The sequence below is a fragment of the Sylvia atricapilla genome, chromosome 8, assembly GCF_009819655.1.
Source record: "Sylvia atricapilla isolate bSylAtr1 chromosome 8, bSylAtr1.pri, whole genome shotgun sequence".
Lineage (NCBI taxonomy): Eukaryota > Metazoa > Chordata > Aves > Passeriformes > Sylviidae > Sylvia > Sylvia atricapilla.
The window spans coordinates 17,895,871-17,914,397 of record NC_089147.1 but is presented as its reverse complement, the minus strand read 5'-3'; the positions used below and the strand labels follow the sequence as shown (position 1 = coordinate 17,914,397).

The 18,527-nt window shown below is 45.2% G+C and overlaps 1 protein-coding gene across 1 annotated transcript; it reads right to left on the bottom strand.

Moving 5' to 3' along the window:
- Nucleotides 1–845: 845 nt before the first annotated feature.
- On the bottom strand, nucleotides 846–17,521 carry DRGX (dorsal root ganglia homeobox). Its single transcript, XM_066324492.1, has 6 exons — nucleotides 17,488–17,521; nucleotides 14,629–14,726; nucleotides 14,277–14,378; nucleotides 11,448–11,620; nucleotides 11,039–11,151; nucleotides 846–1,111 (listed from the first exon to the last, which is right to left on the bottom strand). The coding sequence occupies exons 1-6, from the start codon at nucleotides 17,519–17,521 to the stop codon at nucleotides 846–848; spliced, it is 786 nt and encodes a 261-aa protein (XP_066180589.1).
- Nucleotides 17,522–18,527: the final 1,006 nt, after the last annotated feature.

Below are 18,527 nucleotides of genomic sequence, written 5' to 3'. Positions count from 1 at the left end.
TATTTTTGTCTTTCAGTCTCTTTTTCCAAGACAGTGTTGTCAAAATACCCCCAGCTTTGTGCAGATCTGGAGACAATTCACTCTCCATTAAATACCAGCATTACTGTTTGAAGCTGTGAATGCCACTCTGAAATCATGTCTTTCATGTCTAACCCAGGGAATTGCAAGAGTCATACACTAATGTTCACACAGAGGCTAGTGCGAGGATTATAGTCACAAGTAAACTGATCTCAGCAATTTCCTGGCAATCTACTCCATAGGAAGTTTCACTTTCAGAGAAAAGAAAAAAAAAAATTATGAAGAGTTTTGTTCTGTTTTCTGCTTCTCTTACACCTGGATTGCCTGGGATAGGTTTGGTTGAAGTCAAATGCCTTCAGAAAACAGCAGGCCAAACTGGGATATACCTGGATATTCCTTCCCCTCTGTTGTGAGCAGTGGAGTAACTGGTGCCTGGGTGCATCTCTTGCCCCAGAACTCACATCTGGAAGTGATGTGCTGCTTCCAGCCACCCATTTCACCCAGGATGGGAAGTCGAGACGTGCAGGAGCAAGCCAGGATCCTAGGCCTTTCAGCGTCCCTGGGATGTATGGGACAGGAGGGGAATAAAAACAGCTTCGTGAATGTTTCCAAACACAGATAGTGCTGATAAATCAGGGAAATGAACCTACAGCGACACAAGAAAAGCAGGGGTGCGTGGAAGGCAGCCAAAGAGGCCACTCAGCTGTGCGGGGTCCCTGGTGGCCCCGTGATGTCCTGCAGGGCACGGCCCCACTGCAGTTCACCCCATGGCAGAGCGCCGGCGGCGGGTCACCGCCCTGAGCCGCGGGGCCAGCACCGCTCCGGTCTCATACGCTCTTCTCCCCTTCCATGTGCTCCTTGGCTGGAGAGGGCTGCTTGTCCTGGCTGCCCTCGGGGCCGGGTTTGGCAGGAGGAGTGGGGCTGCTGCTGGCGGCGGGCAGCAGGTTGGCAGACTGGAGCACAGCCTCCGAGTGCTCGCGCGCCTTCATGCGCAGCGCGGCCACGCTGGCGGTGCGGTTGCTTTGGCAGCCGTAGGTGGGCAGGAAGGAGAGGCCCATGGGGTCAGGAACACAGCACGAGCACAGCGGGCTCCCTGGGGAGGAAGGAGAGAAGGCACTGTCACTGCTGGGGAAGGGCATAGAGACTATCTGTTCCCTCCATGGTCAGTCTCAAGAGGACAGAGATGGGGTTCACCCTCAGTGGATACATTGACCTTTAGTGAGTACACAGGTGTCCTCTGGATCACTAGGGCTAGAAAACCCATATCCTGTCTTGCTGATCCTTCTGTAAGAAGGATATTACACTGTGAGTGATCCAGGGTGACAGAGTGCAAGACAGAAGTATAGACAGAAGGAAGCAGTGAAGCTCAGATCACACATGAGATTTCCTCATAAGCGAGGCTTGGCTCATTCCCTCCTCTCCTATCAAGCTGCAGTTCTGTGGCAGCCATCAGCCCCACACTGGAGATGTCCCTGCCCTGCACACTACACTTGATCAATGTGGGCAGCAGCATTTGGTGAGTGAGGGGCCCTGATGCTTTTCTTTACCTGAAAGATTAGAGCAGAGAGAAAGTTGAAAATATTCCACTTGTTACAACGACCTTCTCCTACCTCACTGTAAAATGAGATACTTTTCCTTGGCCAGGCACCTGTCAACTACTGGCACCGTGTCTACCTGCAAGAGTCTGTTCTACCTTTACCCATTCAATGTCTGTGCTGTTTAAGGATGACAGCTCAAACTGAGCAGCCTCCAGAAGTGAGCCAAGGCTATATAAAGTTGCTGCTCTGATACAGCTTAAGAGTCCCATGAGGAGAGATGGGCCAGAGCATCTCTACCCTGTCATTTGGAATACATGGCTGTTCCAAGCAGGCAAGAAAACAGTGGAGAGCAGATTAAGTGCTTCCTCTCTGTTGAAGCCAAAATCTTCCCTGCAACCCACTGACAGAGACAGTCCTCACTCCACCAGCTGCCTTCCTGAAATGGAACACTGCAGGCTCTTCCTCTGGTTTCTCTCTGATAAATGCTGGAGCTTGGGCAGTTCTCAAATAAGCACACCTGAAAGTGTAGGTTGATCACTGGGCAGGACATGCAGTCCATCCAAAAAGCCACACTGACACCCAGCTTAGAGGCTTCTATTGAATGGTGGAGAATGTGTCAGAGGAGTAGGATGGGGACACAGAGTGGGATGGCTCAGCTACTCCTTGAATTTACTCTCTGGTTAACAAAACAGACACCATTAGCCACCATTTTTCCAGGAGTCTTAGAGGCCACACCAACTCCACATCCTCATGTGCACCCCTGGCAAAAGCCTGTCTTTTGCTGAGATGCTACCTTTCAACAAGAAACAGCCCAGCCACACACATCCTGGCACGATGCAGTATCTTCCCCTGATCTTTCCAAGCCAAGGACTTGCTTTAATTTCTGCAGTTAATATTTGAGTTAAATGGCTCATGACTAAGTGATGGAACTAATAACCTACAGAGCTTTACACTTCTGCTCTTGGTAGCAATGGGTCAGCACCCATCTGCTAGGAATGAAGGCAGCCAGTTGTTTGTTTTTAAGATGTTGGCAAGACTTCTCCACAGCAATTGTCAGAGATTTGTGGTTGCCAGTAACATTCCAGAAAAAATATTCTTTGTATTTCAAAAAACAGCATCTACAAAGGACAGCTTATCAATATAAATGGAAAGATCCCTTTTCTCTTGTAATACCTCTCTGATAAAGCATATGATCAGCAGACCAACATTTCCATGGGTCCAGGCATTTAAGCACAAGAAAGTTATAGCACTTGACTAAAATCTTCTGCTTCTTTTGCTTTTAGCTCTAGGAAGCTCAATCTTGAATTCTGTGGCTGTTTTGAGCAGGTCAGAAGGAAGGTTTGTAATAAAATCTACTCAGTAGCACAACTTACAGTTTTTGCCACTGCCAGCCATGCTCATAAAATAATTTTTTGCCCTGTTGAATCACAGCCACTGTTTTAACAAGAGGGAGGAGAGGCCTTTCAGAGTCCCTGGAGTTTGCAGCAGATCTTTTGACCAAGTCCCACTGTCTCCAATTTCTGCTCAGAGACAGGGGAGCCGGGAGGCCTGCAGGAGCATCAGCTGCCTTTGCACTGCTCCTTTCTAACACAAACTGAATGAGGTTTTCTAACACAGCTGTTCAGCTCCCAGGCTGAGGGGAGGGCTGGCCTGTGGTGCCTAATGCAGGACTGGGCACAGACATTGCTTTATGAGAGGTGGGTAGAAGTGAAAAGCAGTCTTCCCCTTCTCAAAAAAGCAGGAATCAGCTCCATCCCCTAAGAATAATTTTCATTCCACTGTTAAGAGGAATAAAATATTTATCAGTACTCAGTACCAGCCTAAGCTCTTTGCTTAATAATTAGCCCTGATATTACCTAGTGTCTCTGCAACCTGAGGGTGCAGTTACCTGTGGTGGAAACTAAGCTATCTCTAGCAATAATTCACCCATAAACCATTCCTTTCATTTTCACTGAGGTTAAAATACTTGCAAACATGTCACACAGGAAAAAAAAGTAAAGTAAAAAGCATAATTTGGTCCAGGGTCCAGCTAGACTAGAGGAGAATAGGATTTACCCTTGTTCCTTTTTAATGTATGTTGTAAAGAAGGTTGACTCCACCTTACAATCACCTGAATCTGCAGATAATAAGGCCAGTGAAATGTACTGGCCTTTGCCAGCACAAAGCCAAGACCAACAATGGGACACTCAGGAGTCCAAGGCTGCCTGTCAGTCAGCCCACAATCTCCAGAAAAGTGACACTGACCAGGAAAGAGACACTCATATATAGCAGGCAGCAGCTGTTTTTAACATCTTAGTGCAGTAGCCCTGAGCCCACAGTGGGAAAGGAAGGAATTGTTCCTACTTATTTTGAATCTTCAGAGGACTTCAGGCATCCAGCTGCCATCAAAATCTGAGAGAGTTCAGCTGTCAGCCCTAAGTCTTGATCCAGCTCCCACCAACATCTGTAATAATCTGAGATTAGTTTAACAGGATTTGTATCAAGTTGCTGCAATATGGACAGGGTATTGTTTGCTTTCTTTCAGGAACTTACTGCCTCCTGGACACAAAATTAAAATACACAATTAGATTTCCATTAACTTACAGCAAATTCTGCTGGATTGATCTGAACCTCCTTCTATTCCTATATGAGATCATACTTTAAATGCCCAGCCTGAACATAAATACTTAATGTAATAAATACAGTCTGAAATATTTGATCCACTTGGCAGTTTAATTGATCTACTACAGAGACTGACAGGAAAAATTAAATTAGTTTTGTCTTGTCTCTGCCAACATCACATCTAAATTGTAACAATATTTGATCTGCATTTTTCATTGTAGACTCTTTTGTGCAGTTCCATCGTTCAGTTTCAGGTGGGAAGAGAGGGATAGGAGGGAGACACATGCTAATACATAAATATCATTATAAATTTTAAGATATGTATTTTGTATTTCAAGTCAAGAGCTTAAAGAATTTAATAGGTAGTCTTTCCAAAAGGCAAACTCCACATTCCTTTCCTCTTTCATTATTTGTGCATATCAGTATTTGATATGGACAGCTGAACAACAACCTGACATGGAGAGAAGGAGAGAAAAAAAATCTCATTTTAAATCCTCATATATCAATGCATGCTGTTTAGTTTTCAGAGAAAATATAATGTTTGATTTAATTATTGTTATCTTCCCATAGCCATCACATTGGTTTTCTTCAGCTCTAATCCCTTTCATATGGATTGGAAGGTCAACAACAACCTCAAGTTCATAGTGTTGATTACCAGTGGGAGCTGATTCAAAGGGACCTCCCTCTTGCACTTCACAGATGACACCGACATTCTGTCTACTAAAGCCTGAGTCAAAAGCAGGAAACATAAAAGTGGCTTTATCCAAATCTTCTTGAGCTCTGAATCAGGATGTTCAGAACAAGAAAGGTATGAACTCAGCCATAAAATGGAGAAGCATCAGATGGTCCCAGTGTAATTCGGGTTAGCCTCAGGGCTGCTGGAATTATACTAAATGATTATACTAGATTCTTCTTCTACTGAGAAACTGGTTAAATGTGGAAGGTACCCTGTGATGCCCAGAGGCTGGAAGAGCACTTCAGAGGTGACAGCAGAGTCCAAATATTAAAATTTCATCTCTTTGGCTGTGGCCCCTATATGCCCAGTGGAAACAACAAAGAGCTGATGATCTGGCTCAGCTGCTCTATCATCAGGTGCCTTTTTGTCTAAATAACTCAACACTACAACTGGAGGATTTCATCTTCCTTTATTTGTGCCAATAGTACTCTCCAAAGAGAAAAAAAAAATCAGAAGCCAGGACTTGCCTGTTAGGGAAGGAAGGCTGGCAGAAAAGCCCACAAAAAAGCTGGGAGAACAGAACCAGTTCTTTTAATACTGTCAGCTCAGCAACCTCATCAACAGGAACAGCTGGCCAGCCAAGGTCCACTAACCTAACCCCAGATTTGTCCCAGAGGAACAAGACAGCACCCATTTCCTACCCATGGCTCTTAGGGCTCCAAGTACCTGGGTATTTCCTAGTATTTGTGAAAAAGATCAAAACTCTCTACCTGTGAGGTAAGGCAATGCCAGAGCTGGGGACCTGTGATTGGAGTCAAAATAATTTTCCCAAGGTGTGTGCATCTGCAGCAAGATAAAGGAATGTTTTAGATTCTCTGAAGTCAGAGTGGCAGATAAACTAGGAAAAATGCCAAACAAATCAACTTAATATATTGACTATGCTACATGAGAAAAGTCAGTAAGTCCATAATCAAGGACGACACTGAAAATAAAGGACCCCAAGAGTTTATTCCCATTCCCCACTCTTACAGTAAACAATGGAGCTTCAATTCAGTAAACACCAGTTCAAGGGTGAGTTAGAGGTCCTTGAACACTTCTTTCATAATGTTGGCAATGAGAATTGCCCAATGGATCTGGGCAAATTCCCTTTATCTTTCCATAACAGAAATGGAAATGTAATGGACAGGCAGTTCTAGTTATGTTGTAGGTTTTTTCCCTGGATACTGCAATTAAGCCTCCCTAATACAAACAGCAACCACAGCAGCAGCAAACCATAAAAGACCCTAATCAACAGTGCCCTGCAATGCCCATTTGGATGTGCATAATGCAGTTGTGCTTCTCTATCTGTGGTGTGGAGGTGCCGTGAAAACCAACTGAGCTATAACTTGTACAGAGCAGAGCTGTGGGTGAATTATGAAAGTAATTCCCTGGCAAGTGTAATTATTTCTCTCCTCATACACTTCACTCATCATGGGGTCTGGGGAAATTTCAACAGAACGTAACAGACACACTCTTGGCTTCAGCCACCAGAATGGCAGAACACATCCGCTCAAAAACGGAGATTCTTGTTTACACCCATTAATAACATCTTCTGCATTAATGAATTGCATTCATGCTGTCATCCATTAAGAAGGTACTCTGAGGTCTCTCTGCACAGAACACTAGCTTCTCCAGATGACTCTATAGTTTTACAGCCCATAAATAAAACAAGTATTTTCCCTTCATCTTTGAGGTCTGCAATTAAATCTACTAAATGGACTGCAGATGCCTGGCTTACAGTAAGTGTTTCATCTTGGAGGATCATGGAACTGTCGAAGTCACCACAATGAAGTAGCATAGTTGTCAAATCAGGGCAATTTCAGAGAAAAATTTCACAGAAATTTCATCTCTGTGAGTCAACCTTTTTCTAAGTATGGCCAGTGGTGAAGTACTAAACCCCTGAAGTAGGAAACATTGTATACCCCAGAAATTATGACTTTGCTAATTTTTCAGATGAGGAATTGTATTTCCTCGCAGAATAGTACACAGGGAGATGATACAGTAGTTAACAGATGCTTGCTACTGAGTATAGCCTCCAATGTACTAAACTTCAGAGAGGAGACAGGAAAAGGCCTGTTGTATTACTGAACACAGAATATTTGATAGAAATAGAGAAAAACTGTCCACTGATAATACTCTTCTCTGAAAGTCTATATTCTGAATAACAGTTTTCTTTGCATAATATAGCCAGCCCATATTATTAACAGAACATCTTGTGGTGTCAATATCCTCACTTCGATGGAAAAAAAAGATCTCAGTTTTAGAGACAGGAGAGTTCATGGGGTATTGTGCTTAGGGAAAATAGCTTTCTTCTCATTCATCGGAGCAGGCCTGCTGTCATGCTCCAATAATATCCCTATATCCTAGAAGTGGCACATGTGGAGTCCAGAGCCACAAGGCAAGCCTAACATGCACTTCACAGACTTTCCAAATGCAAAGTTGCATGCTTAGTCCCCCCCCAGACTAGGCTGTCTTGAGATTTCCTGTCTCTTGTAGACCAACTTCACCCTCAACTATTAAATCCTTATACTACAAATTAGATCCCAGAACCTTGTAACCTAAGCACTTCATGTAGCTTTGGAAACCCGGGTCTAGAGCCAAGCAAAGTCAGAGAAGGGAAAGAGAGATATTAGGTTTTTTACTAAAGATGGAGAACTCTCAGATGATGGAATGCAAATGGTCCCTGAGAGCATAAAATAATTATTAATTACTTACATCACCATCATCACTTGTTATTCACTGTATTGATTTTGTCTCCTTTTAAAGCATCAGTCAAATATTATTCACCAACACCAGTGAAGTGTTGGCTCACAAGTCCAACAAAGCACATCTTGACTCCTCAAAAGAATAAGAAAACAACCTACACTTCCTAGTAGAACCTGACATGCTGAGAGTGCTCATTTGCTTTGCAGGCAGCTCTTATGGCCTTACTGAAGAATATGATTTCTCTTACTGGCCAAGATCATTCCCCAATGGTGGGAATTCATATCTATTTACAAGATCCTCACAGAGGAGCTGCATTTGGTTTGACACTTGCATAGAAGAAAGCAGGGTCATGCATCCTTTCATAGTGAAACAATGCTTTGATTCTGGAGCAACTACTTTGCTTTCAAAAGCACAGAGAATTCCTGGTAGTTTCAAAGCATGGCTGGCACAAAACAAATACTGGGAAGACCTCTCAATCATTTCACTCTTCAATAAAACTTAAAAAATTTTGGAAGCTTTTCTACTTGCTGTGTTTTCACTTATCCAAGCAATCCAAAAATCAAGCAGCTCATGACTTTATGCCCTGTGCTGAGTTTTATGGGATTTGTGTGACATAAAGTCCTATGCCTCCAGACTGACTGTGGCAGGGTTCTGGCATAATTTCTGCAGCAAAATGCGACTAGATTTTCAAGGGAGAAGCTTAGGTTCCTTAAGTAAGATGTATAAGAACATACACTATTATACATATGCATGCACATAGCTCCTGTCTCAAATGGAAATGAAAAGGGAGAGTCAAGCAAACTGAACTGAGTACATGACAAAGACAGACATATTAAGGTTTTGTGAACACTGTGTCTTTCCCTATTCTTTCCTTCCTTCCCACAACTATAATCTTTTGGTCCAGACTGACACATGAGCTTGGTTGTGCTCTCAAATACGCTGGTTTAAATGAACCATCATTGACCTGGAGTTTCCACATCAAGGGAAAACAAAATGTGCATTAAGCCTGTGATACCTTTGGTCCACTCAGAAGCTCTAGAGACTGTCCTGGTCACCAGTTAACAGGACCAAAGCTCAGTGACTGCTGTGCACAGCCCTGCCCCAGCCCAACTGAATTACTCTTGGAGAAGTGAGGAAAGAACTTGTGGACATGAGCCAAGGAAGGAGGACACAATACTCCATATATCAATACCACAAGAAAGATGTTACAGTATTCTCTGCTTGTATATATCAGGTTTGGTCCCTCATGCAACAGCAAGTTCTTCCCCCTTAACCCCAAAGCCAGAATTTGACATTACTAAGACCTAGCAGCAGAGCTGGCAGCAGAAGAAAAAGAGCTCCCCTCAAAGCAGCGACTCAGACTACCAACTCCTTGCAAGTATAACAATACACTGACAGGCACAGGCAACTCCTGGTAGGTGGATACACAGATGGGTGAATCTGGATTTCATAAAATCAAAATATACCACTTTATCTCAGTCCCTTTGCATGTACCTGGAGATTTCTAGTGCCAGGCAGGAAATATAAACCAGACATTTCAGGAATGAACTGCATGTATAACTGACAACATTCACCAAGACAATATGCAAGCACCTGATAATTGACCATTCCTTAAAAAATTGTATAAATAAAAAATCTCTATTTACATTTGGGACCAGTTTTTCAGGGACACTGTCTCTTAGTCTGTTCAACTGACTATTTAATATCTACCAAAGATTCAGGAATAGAACTTTTTCTGCACATATTGTAAAACTTCAATAAAGCAAAAAAAATCAAATTATAGTGTCTCAATTTAGTGGCTAAGCTGTAAAATCAAAGAAAGGAGTATCAAGAAATCTTCCAAATAAATAAAACTAAAAATAAAAAAACAAAACCAACAGCAACAACAATCCAACCCCAAATAAACAAAAAAACCCAACCAGCTACAAATATCAATGCCTCACAATTTTTAAATCTTTTTATTTCATTTTGTTTGGCTTTGTTTATTTGGATAATTTTTTTCTTAAAATTTAGCTACATGTAAACATGAAACAAGTGAAAACACAATTGATGGATTTAATTTTGAAAATGTTTGAACCTAAACTTTAAGAAAAAAAAAAAAAAAAAACAACTTTACTTTCATCTAAATTATTCATTGAACACAATTCTTTTCCCACACTTTTCAACCTGTCTGGGACTACATTTATCAATGAACAATTTTTTTGCCTGAAAGATTTCAGCTGTATCTACTCCGGAGAGGCTCTTCCTGCCCAATGAAAAAAGCCAAAATTCACGACCCCAAGACTTCACAGGGTGGAGATCAAGAGGACTCAGGACTCAGCTGCTGCCCACTTACAGGCAACAATTAACCTTTCAGTTTTAGGGTTCAGGTCACACCTCTGTGTCATTTCTTGATTCAAAATTCCAGGTTCCACACCTTCCAAAAGAGCAGGAACGGTGTGGTGTGTCTGGCTTCAGCTTTTTTCAAAGGACAGGAGGGAAGGGGGTGCAGGGGGCAGGACTCTGGACTTAACACACAACTCAGGAGTTCCAAACATTTGCTGCAGGAATATACCTTAGCAGTGCTGATTTAACTGGAGATACAAGGAGCATGAGACATGCCAGAGAATACAGTGAGATGCATTAGAGGACATTTTTCTTTATAGTTGGGGGTCTTTTAACTGAGAAACTTTCCTCACAAGTTATTGCAGCACATTGGGACACAGAGTAAAATGTATGTGCCTCTTTGTGCTTGGCACTGCTATGAGGCTTTGCATCCTATAAATCTATAAATTGAATTCATCCTGCTTACACCCTTAGTCTTATAAATTGTAAGACTAAGAACAGCTAATGGATGAGTAGGTGATTTATTTTTAAAAGATGCATACTGCTGCTTTTTGGAAACTGAAAGTATACAGACACGGGATGTACCCTTCCTGAAGCCTGGGTCTCAGGTAATGAGGAATCACTTTGCATCCTCCCCTGTCCCCAGGAACATGCTTTATTCAAGTTCTCAAAAGGGATCTACTGTCCAAGAAGAGAAAGGTCTGGATTGTGCAGAGATGCACTGCAAAGGAAACCACATGCAAAGAGCAGATGAGGCATCGGTAATGGTGCCAGGTACTACATAATGCAAAAGGATGTATATAACTAATTTATTAGAATAAATTTAACTCTTAAAAAAAGCATATGCAACAAAAACTCTAAAGGAGCAAACTCTACAATGTCTTACTCCTTGAGAGAAAAACTGACCTCACAAAAAGTAGTTGTCAGAGTAAAATGAAGGAGTCTTGCCATGAAATACAACGGGAAACTCACTTTGGTACATGCAGCATTGGTCAGTGCAATTACTACCAATCTTAACAGAAAGAGGAATCTACCACTTCCCAAAGGCTTCCCCACAGAGGGCAGTGGGATCATGCCACTTAGCTGGAAAGGGATGCTCTTTGAGCTTACCCCCAAGTTAAATAAAATAATTTACCTTTTAGAGAGGCGACATGGGATAAAGCTTGTGCATAGGTGGCTGTGTTGAGAAGAGTCCCCGGCAGGCAGGAAGGGAAGAAAGGTCCTGTAGGACCCACTGATCGGCTCAGGCTGATGGGGAAGAGAAAACAACTTCCTTACAAAACCAGAACCAGCTGATTCCACTTGTGCACACACACAAACACATTGGTGTCTCAGCATCCAACCAGATGTGACCCAGGCTGGACAACATCAGCCTCCCACAGCCACCAGCTTCTCAGCATCTCCACAGGGAACAGAAACACTTCACTTTCTAAAGACGATACCTGTAGCTCAAGGCATAGCAGGAAATCTGTATGCATGTACACACATACAAGACATTATTGCCCCAAAGACAGGCAGCTGATATAATAATGTATTACTCTTACCTCTGCTGGATCTCCAGACCTTCTTTTTTATTCCTGGTTTGATCTGCTGGAGAAGGGGAATTTAAATTCCTGGTGGGAGGTGCCACCTCAGCCATGGTTTCCTTAGAGCCCTCTTGGTCAGAAGTGCCCCTCTCTGTTTTTCTCCATTTAGCCCTTCGATTTTGGAACCACACCTGGAGTGGGAGAGCAGTCCTAGGTGAAATCCATGTTTAGCCAAATGGGAAGCAAGGAGATTGTAAATTGTTACTCCACTGAAATCTGTCATTTAGCATCTTGGCTAAATCTTCCTCTTATTTTGAATCCCCATTGCTGTTCTTGTTGAGTCCTAGGATTGCATTTGTATCTGTAATATTTTTGTGTCTGGAAAACATGTCAGAAATGTCTAAAGACATTTAAAATGCATGTCACAGCAAATATTTTAAAAGCAATAGTTTCAATACTACTGTGCCAGTTAGCAAAGCATTTAATCACATGCAAGTCTTTATGAAAACATTTAATTCTTACTGATTTCTATGCTTTAACACATCTAAAAGCCTTTTTACAGGGACGGTGTTAAATACATATTCAAGCATTCTGATGAAAACATATATAAATCTTTAAATCAGCTGCTGCTAGAATCAGAGAGGTCAGAAATGAAAAGACATGTATCTGGCCATCTCATCCAGCCCATTTTCTGGAGCGGGTTGAAACTGACTGTTCTTCCTCTCGTGCCCAGTCTGCTTTCAGAGGACTCAAAAGCCGATAGGTACTAATTTTGGAACAACATTCTGCAGTTTAAAATGTGGTCGGGCAACTGCCCCCACCTCACGCCACACTAGGACCTCAGAATAAAACACCAGTTTCCAAACCTTTTTTTTTTTTTTTCCCCCATATGCAGAACAAACATTCGTATTCTTGATTTTTTTTTCACCTGACTCTAAAAGTCTAAAAACTTTTTTTTTCTATTAACCTTGGAGCTGATATGCTGAAAGAACCATGTTTGAGGTAGAAAATGCCAAGCCTCTCTTGAGGTCAGGAAATCCACATTTTAATACATGAATTCAAGTATAGGCGAGATTGTTATTATTATTCTTCTCCAATTCCATTTTAGTTAGCTGCCTTTTAATTGCATGTATCAGCAAACATTGAATAATGATTTTATCTATATTCTAAATTTAGAGCGGTTAAATGCAAAGCAAAATGCAGACACTTTCTTGTGTCTTAATTGAATGAAGGTCACAGCTATAACAATATTTAATTGAGCTATTTTTCATTATCATATTTTAATGACTTTGCACTGACAGTTTGCCTGCTTCTGAGGAAAGAGCATGATGAAGTCGTTTATTTCCCTATTTAGTTATTGTTTGACAACATCATCTTCGATTAAGACTCTGCTTTATAGCACATTAATCATATTTGAATGAGCAAGGGGTATAAATGTAAACATATCTCCCATCCTCTGTGTTTCCCCATGTCCCTGCATGAAAGCAGGCTAAACAAATGCTTGCATCTATTGTCTGTTTGCATAATAGCCAACAACAAGGCTAAACACCAGTCCTCAGCAATCTAATTGTCACCACCCCTATCTCACCCTTGCACCTTTCAGGAAGAAGTTATGATCTTCCACTTCTGAATGCTCAATAATTGTCCCATTTATCTCAATTTGCAGTTCAGTCTTTAGGCACCAATAGCCAAAATGGCATTTTTTATTATTTTTTAAGCCAGTACCTACAATGCAGTGGTAAAAGGAGATTTTCATTTCCAAATAATAATCAGTTTAATTTGCCCACATATGACCAATGATTCATGTTCAGATTTAATAATCAGGATCACATAATCTGATTATAGGAGAAATAATTTGTTTACAATCCTCAATTTACTGTGGTGAATTCCATTATCTCTCTTCAGCCATTGGGTTTTAAGAGATACTAACATGACCCTAGGGAACAAAAGGCAAGCTATTATATTTCCTACAATTAGATCTTTGCATAGTCTTAACCCCAAGCACCTAAATAAATAAAAAAATATATAGAAGAGCAGAGTGCAGAAAAGCCCCATAAATAAAAATGAATGTGTAATCGTGTTAAAAAATGGTTTGCAACTCTGTGGTGCATGCCTGAAGAGTTACAGGGATTCATCTCTGACAACTACAAGACTGCCTCTCTTAGCAGAGCACGTACAGATTTGTATGGACTGGGTATGAAAAAACAAATATACAGAAAAACGAAAAAAATAAAAACAAGGAAAAAGGTGAGGAGAAAGCAGAAAGGGAGGGCTGGAAAAGTGTGGCCGTGGAAAGAGTAATCATGGCTAATGGTATTTATTGGATCATATTAAAGGTGTGGAAATTGCTCTGCAGGCTCTAGCTGCCTAAATGAAGTGTTTAGAAAGAAGGCAAACGGAGAAAAGTTGAGGAGGTGCAGAAGCTTTCTTCCTGGCAGCTGAGCTCCCTGCAGTTGACTAACCCCACTGCTCGACAGTGGTCATAGCTGCTTTGGAGAATCACGTCTCAGCTCTTTTCTCTGCACCACGCCCCCCCTCCAAAAGCAAGGAAATGGATGTGCATTGATGTAATTTAGTACCTTGGAGACGCGGACAAATTAGTGTAGAACATTATCACTAGTTAATTATGAATGACCGATTAATCAACCTAATCTAATATTCCACATTATGTTGATGTTATTAAAGTGCATCATGAAAATGACAGATCGTCTTCATTTGCGTTCTTTGGCCAAATGTGCACTCTGCAGTCATGATGTCAAATATAAAAAAAAGAAATAATATAAAAAAAAAAAAAAAAAAGTTTGCCAGTTTGAATATCCGAGTTAAGTAATTCCCCAGGATGTTTACCTGCACCCTGGCCTCCGTGAGGTTGATTTTCAGAGCCAGCTCTTCCCGAGTGAAGACATCGGGGTAGTGGGTTTGAGCAAAAACGGCTTCCAGGGCCTCGAGCTGACGGAGGGAAGGAGAGCAGAGACCCGTGAGGGATCCGGCCCCGCACAGGGGTGCTGCCAGGCACGGATGAGGAGAAGGAGCCCCCCGAGGCAGCGGGGCAGGCGGGCTGGGGCTGGCACGGCACGGGCCGTGCGGGCAGGAGGCTGGGAGCCGGCAGGGAGCAGCCTCGGGGGAGGCAGGAGCAAGGATGGAGCCGCAAGCAGGGGGCAGCGGGTGCGGAGGCCAGAGGAAGGCAGAGGGCTCCTACCTGCTGCAAGGTGAAGGTGGTGCGGTTGCGGCGCTGCTTCCTTCGCAGGAACCCGTCGTCGAAGTCTCCGGCGGAGTGACCTCCGAAGGGGGCCGCGCCTGCGGGCCGAGAGCCGCGTTAGGGGACACAGGGCCGGGGCACGGAGCCGCTCGGGCGGGCAGCGCTGCCCCATCTCCGCTGCTGCGGGGCTCTGCCGCCCGGAGCTCACCCCGTCCCAGGAAAGAGTATTTTCCAGGCCGTTTGTGCTTTGAAAGGACGAAGAGGCGAAGCTTTGGCATAGGCAGCCCGCAAAGGCCGTGCCCGTCTGCGGAAGGCCCTGCCCGGACGAGAAGGCGGCGAGGCCCGGGACAGGTTCCCGTCCCCGCACCCCGCGGGAGCGGCCGCACGGGCCCGTCTGCCCGCCCTGGCTGCAGGAGGAGAACGGGGAGCCGGGCTCTGCCCGCCCTGGCTGCAGGAGGAGGACGGGGACCCGGGCTCTGCCCGCCCTGGCTGCAGGAGGAGAACGGGGAGCCGGGCTCTGCCCGCCCTGGCTGCAGGAGGAGAACGGGGACCCGGGCTCTGCCCGCCCTGGCTGCAGAAGGAGAACGGGGACCCGGGCTCTGCCCGCCCTGGCTGCAGGAGGAGAACGTGGGCACGGGGCTCGGTACAGCCCGGCGCCGGGGCTCGGCCACGGCTGGAGGGCCGGGAGTCGGCAGCGGGGCTGGAGGAGGCCCTGCCCTTCCCCGACCGGCCTTCCAGAGCCCGACTGGGGCGCCGGGGGTTTGTCCCCAGACGGAGGTCGGGAGAGCGCGGATGGGCCGCCGGGATGCTAACCGTGTCCCATGGAGCAGACCCTGGCCTTCGTGGCTCCCCCAGTCACACATCATCTCTGCGTGCCCCTGTTGAAATGTGTCACTCTCTTTCTGTTCGCGGACAAAGCAGGCTAAAAAACCCACAAACAAAACGAAACAGGCTAAAAAAATCACTCAAAACTTAATTAAAAATAAAATAAAATAATAATAATAATAAAGGCACAAAAAAACCCACAAACAAACAAAAGCAAACCAAAATAAACCCTCACAGAGTAGAAAACTACCCGAAACCCCAGAAGCGTCGCTGAGTGTCCCTGTGACCCCACTCGCAGACCTGCACCTGAAGTGCTCTGGGGTACGTGAGCTGGAGGTCACCGCTCATCTTGCAGCATCATTTAGAAGATAAACACGGCCCCGAGCCCCCTCCTCACACAAAGCTCACTCCATGTGGGCCTAGGAGAGCCTCATCAGAGAATACAATACTGTCCGGTGACCCCCAGAACGCGGTCTCTTCCCTGCGGCACCGAGCCTCCCCGGGTGCCCAAACGCTGGCCGAACAGAGCTTTTCTGTTTCTCCTTTTTGGTTTGGTGATGGATGGATGGATGGGGGGCTTTGGACGGAGGTATATATATATAGTTTTGTTTTTTTTTTCACTTGTGATGCCCAAGGTTGTTTTCGCCCTTTGGCAGGACAGATCGCCCCTTCCCTGCGCCGCTGCTGCCAGAGCCGGGAGAGAGAGGGGCCGGCCCCGGACACCGCCAGGAGAGGCTGCAGCCTGCGGGGACCCTCCCGTCTCGGGCCGCCAAACACAGGCTCCGGAGAAACAAACACACAACAAACAAACAAGCAAAAACGAGAGCACGTTTCCAAAGCTGACTGCCAAAAACTAGCAAACAAAGCCGCCTCAGGGCTCGGCGGCACCGCCGGGAAGGACCCTCGCACTGTCCTGCCCAGTCTGGTTCCCCTGTCCAGCCCGGAGAAAACTTTGGGGAGCGAATATTCCAGCCGGGATGCACAGATCGGCTTTGGGTCCGGTGGCCCTGGGAAGCTATGTTCAGAGAGCGGCTGACCCTCCCCCGAAGTGAGATGAAATCGCTGGACCACTTCTTCCTGCCAGCGGCGCCGCAGGGAAAGCCCTTTCTGGCCGGGGGATGCCGTGCAAGGAGTGGGGTGGCCGGGCAAGGGCGTTTTCCGGCGCCGGGCCGCTTTTCCCGCCCTGCAGCCGCGGGAGCGCCGGCAGCGCCCGGGCACGGCGGGACAGCCGGGGGCTGGCGCTGCGCGGCCGCGGCTCCGGGGATGCTCCGCGCACTACGAGCAGCGGAGAGACAGGGGACAGAGGGCCCCGGGCATCTGCGGGGGTGACACGGGGAAATCCTGAAGCCTACCAATTTTTTAAATAGGAAATCAACAACAACAATAATACTAATAATTAAAAAAAAAAAAAGTCTCTGACCAATAACAAAATGAAAAATATTCTCCCAAATATTTATTTTTCGCCTTTTTTTTTCCCTTCTGTTGTACCTCTTTTTTCCCCATCCTCCCACAGAATGTTTGTAAAATAGCATTAAAGATTTATGCAGTCCCTTTGGCTGGAGGGAGGAGGCGTGACCACGTCCTGAAAGTGTCCCGATTACAGCCATGACACCAACATCTGTGCTGGGAGGGGAGAAAAGCATCTCTCTCTTAGCCTGAGGCTCAACTGCGGGATCGCTATCCACAGAGGGGAGGCAGGTGGCAAAATGACGAGGGTGGGGGTGTAAAACCAAGCCCTTTCCAGCAGGAATCAAATTAAAAAAAAAATAATTATGCAATCCTTCTTTCCTTCCTGTGACAAGAGGGGAAAGCTAGGAGGGGGGAGGGGGATAGGGTAGTATTTTTTTAAGGAAAAGGATGCGATTTAGTTGTCTCTATAAATTTGCATCTTATCGCAGCACGTATTTGTACGTGACAGTCGTGGCGCAAGTTCGGTCACAGTTTCTCCTTCCGTCCCCATCGCACCCCGCGCCCACCACAGACAACTCGAAGTTCAGCTCTTGTACTTACACATCTCTGTGCGACAACACTCACCCTCTAGCTGCGGGGGGCAGTGGAAGTAGAACATGGCCCTGCGGCTCGGTGGGCGCCCGCTGCTCGCACCTGCGAGCTCGACGGCGGCCGGGACCGGGGCCGGGACCGGGGCCGCGGCCGGGGCCAGCCCGCGGGGGTCCCGCGCACCCCCCGCACCCACCGACCGGCACCAGCTCCCCGGTCGGGCACCGCGACGCACCGCCGAGGTGCCTCCTGCAGACCTGAGGACGCGGAGGGAAAGAACAGAACAGGTGAAGAGTCAGAGGAAAATACCTGAAGAAACTCATCGGTAACCCTAAAGCCCATCCCAGAGGAAGAAGAGAAATTAGTGTCACGTTGTACCCCGTGCAACGAATTAAAAAAGCCAAAGGCAGAAAACTCCGTGGCTGGTGCACAGTAATCAGAAACAGCAAAACTTTGTTGGTTTGGGGTTTTTTTTCTGCCCAGAATAGCAGATTGTGGCTCTCTTGTTCTCCTGTCTATGCATCCATCCATCTCTATCGCTCTCTCTCTATCTATCTCAAATGTTCCTTTATGGAGAAAATAGTTACATAAAGAAAAAAAAAAAAAAACGTTTGTAGGTAAGACTGATCTGCTTAAAAGACATCTGCCTGAATGAAACAGCAATAAAACCTAAAAGCTGCCTTCTTTTTAAAGCATCCAACACACTGGGCACCAATGTCCTCGGCAATGAAAAAAAAAAAAAAAAACAACCCAAACAATTCAAATTTATATGCAGTCATACTAAAAACAAGCAAGCAAACAAACAAAAATCCAGAAGGTACATGAATATAGTAATCCATACCTAAACCGAACAGAAGTAAAAATCACCGGTAAGGTTGGGGGGTGTTTTGCTTTAGAATAAGGCGCTGTGAGTTGTTGGCTGCAGAGACAGAAGGGCTCTGTGGAGTTCTGGAAGTGGCCAGATGTCTTTATATCTGTCTACAGCATGCTCTGCCTCTCAGCACTTGCCTTTATAATCTCACGCATAATTGGCCTTAATCTGATTATTTCCAGCGCTGTCTACAGTGAGTAACTTG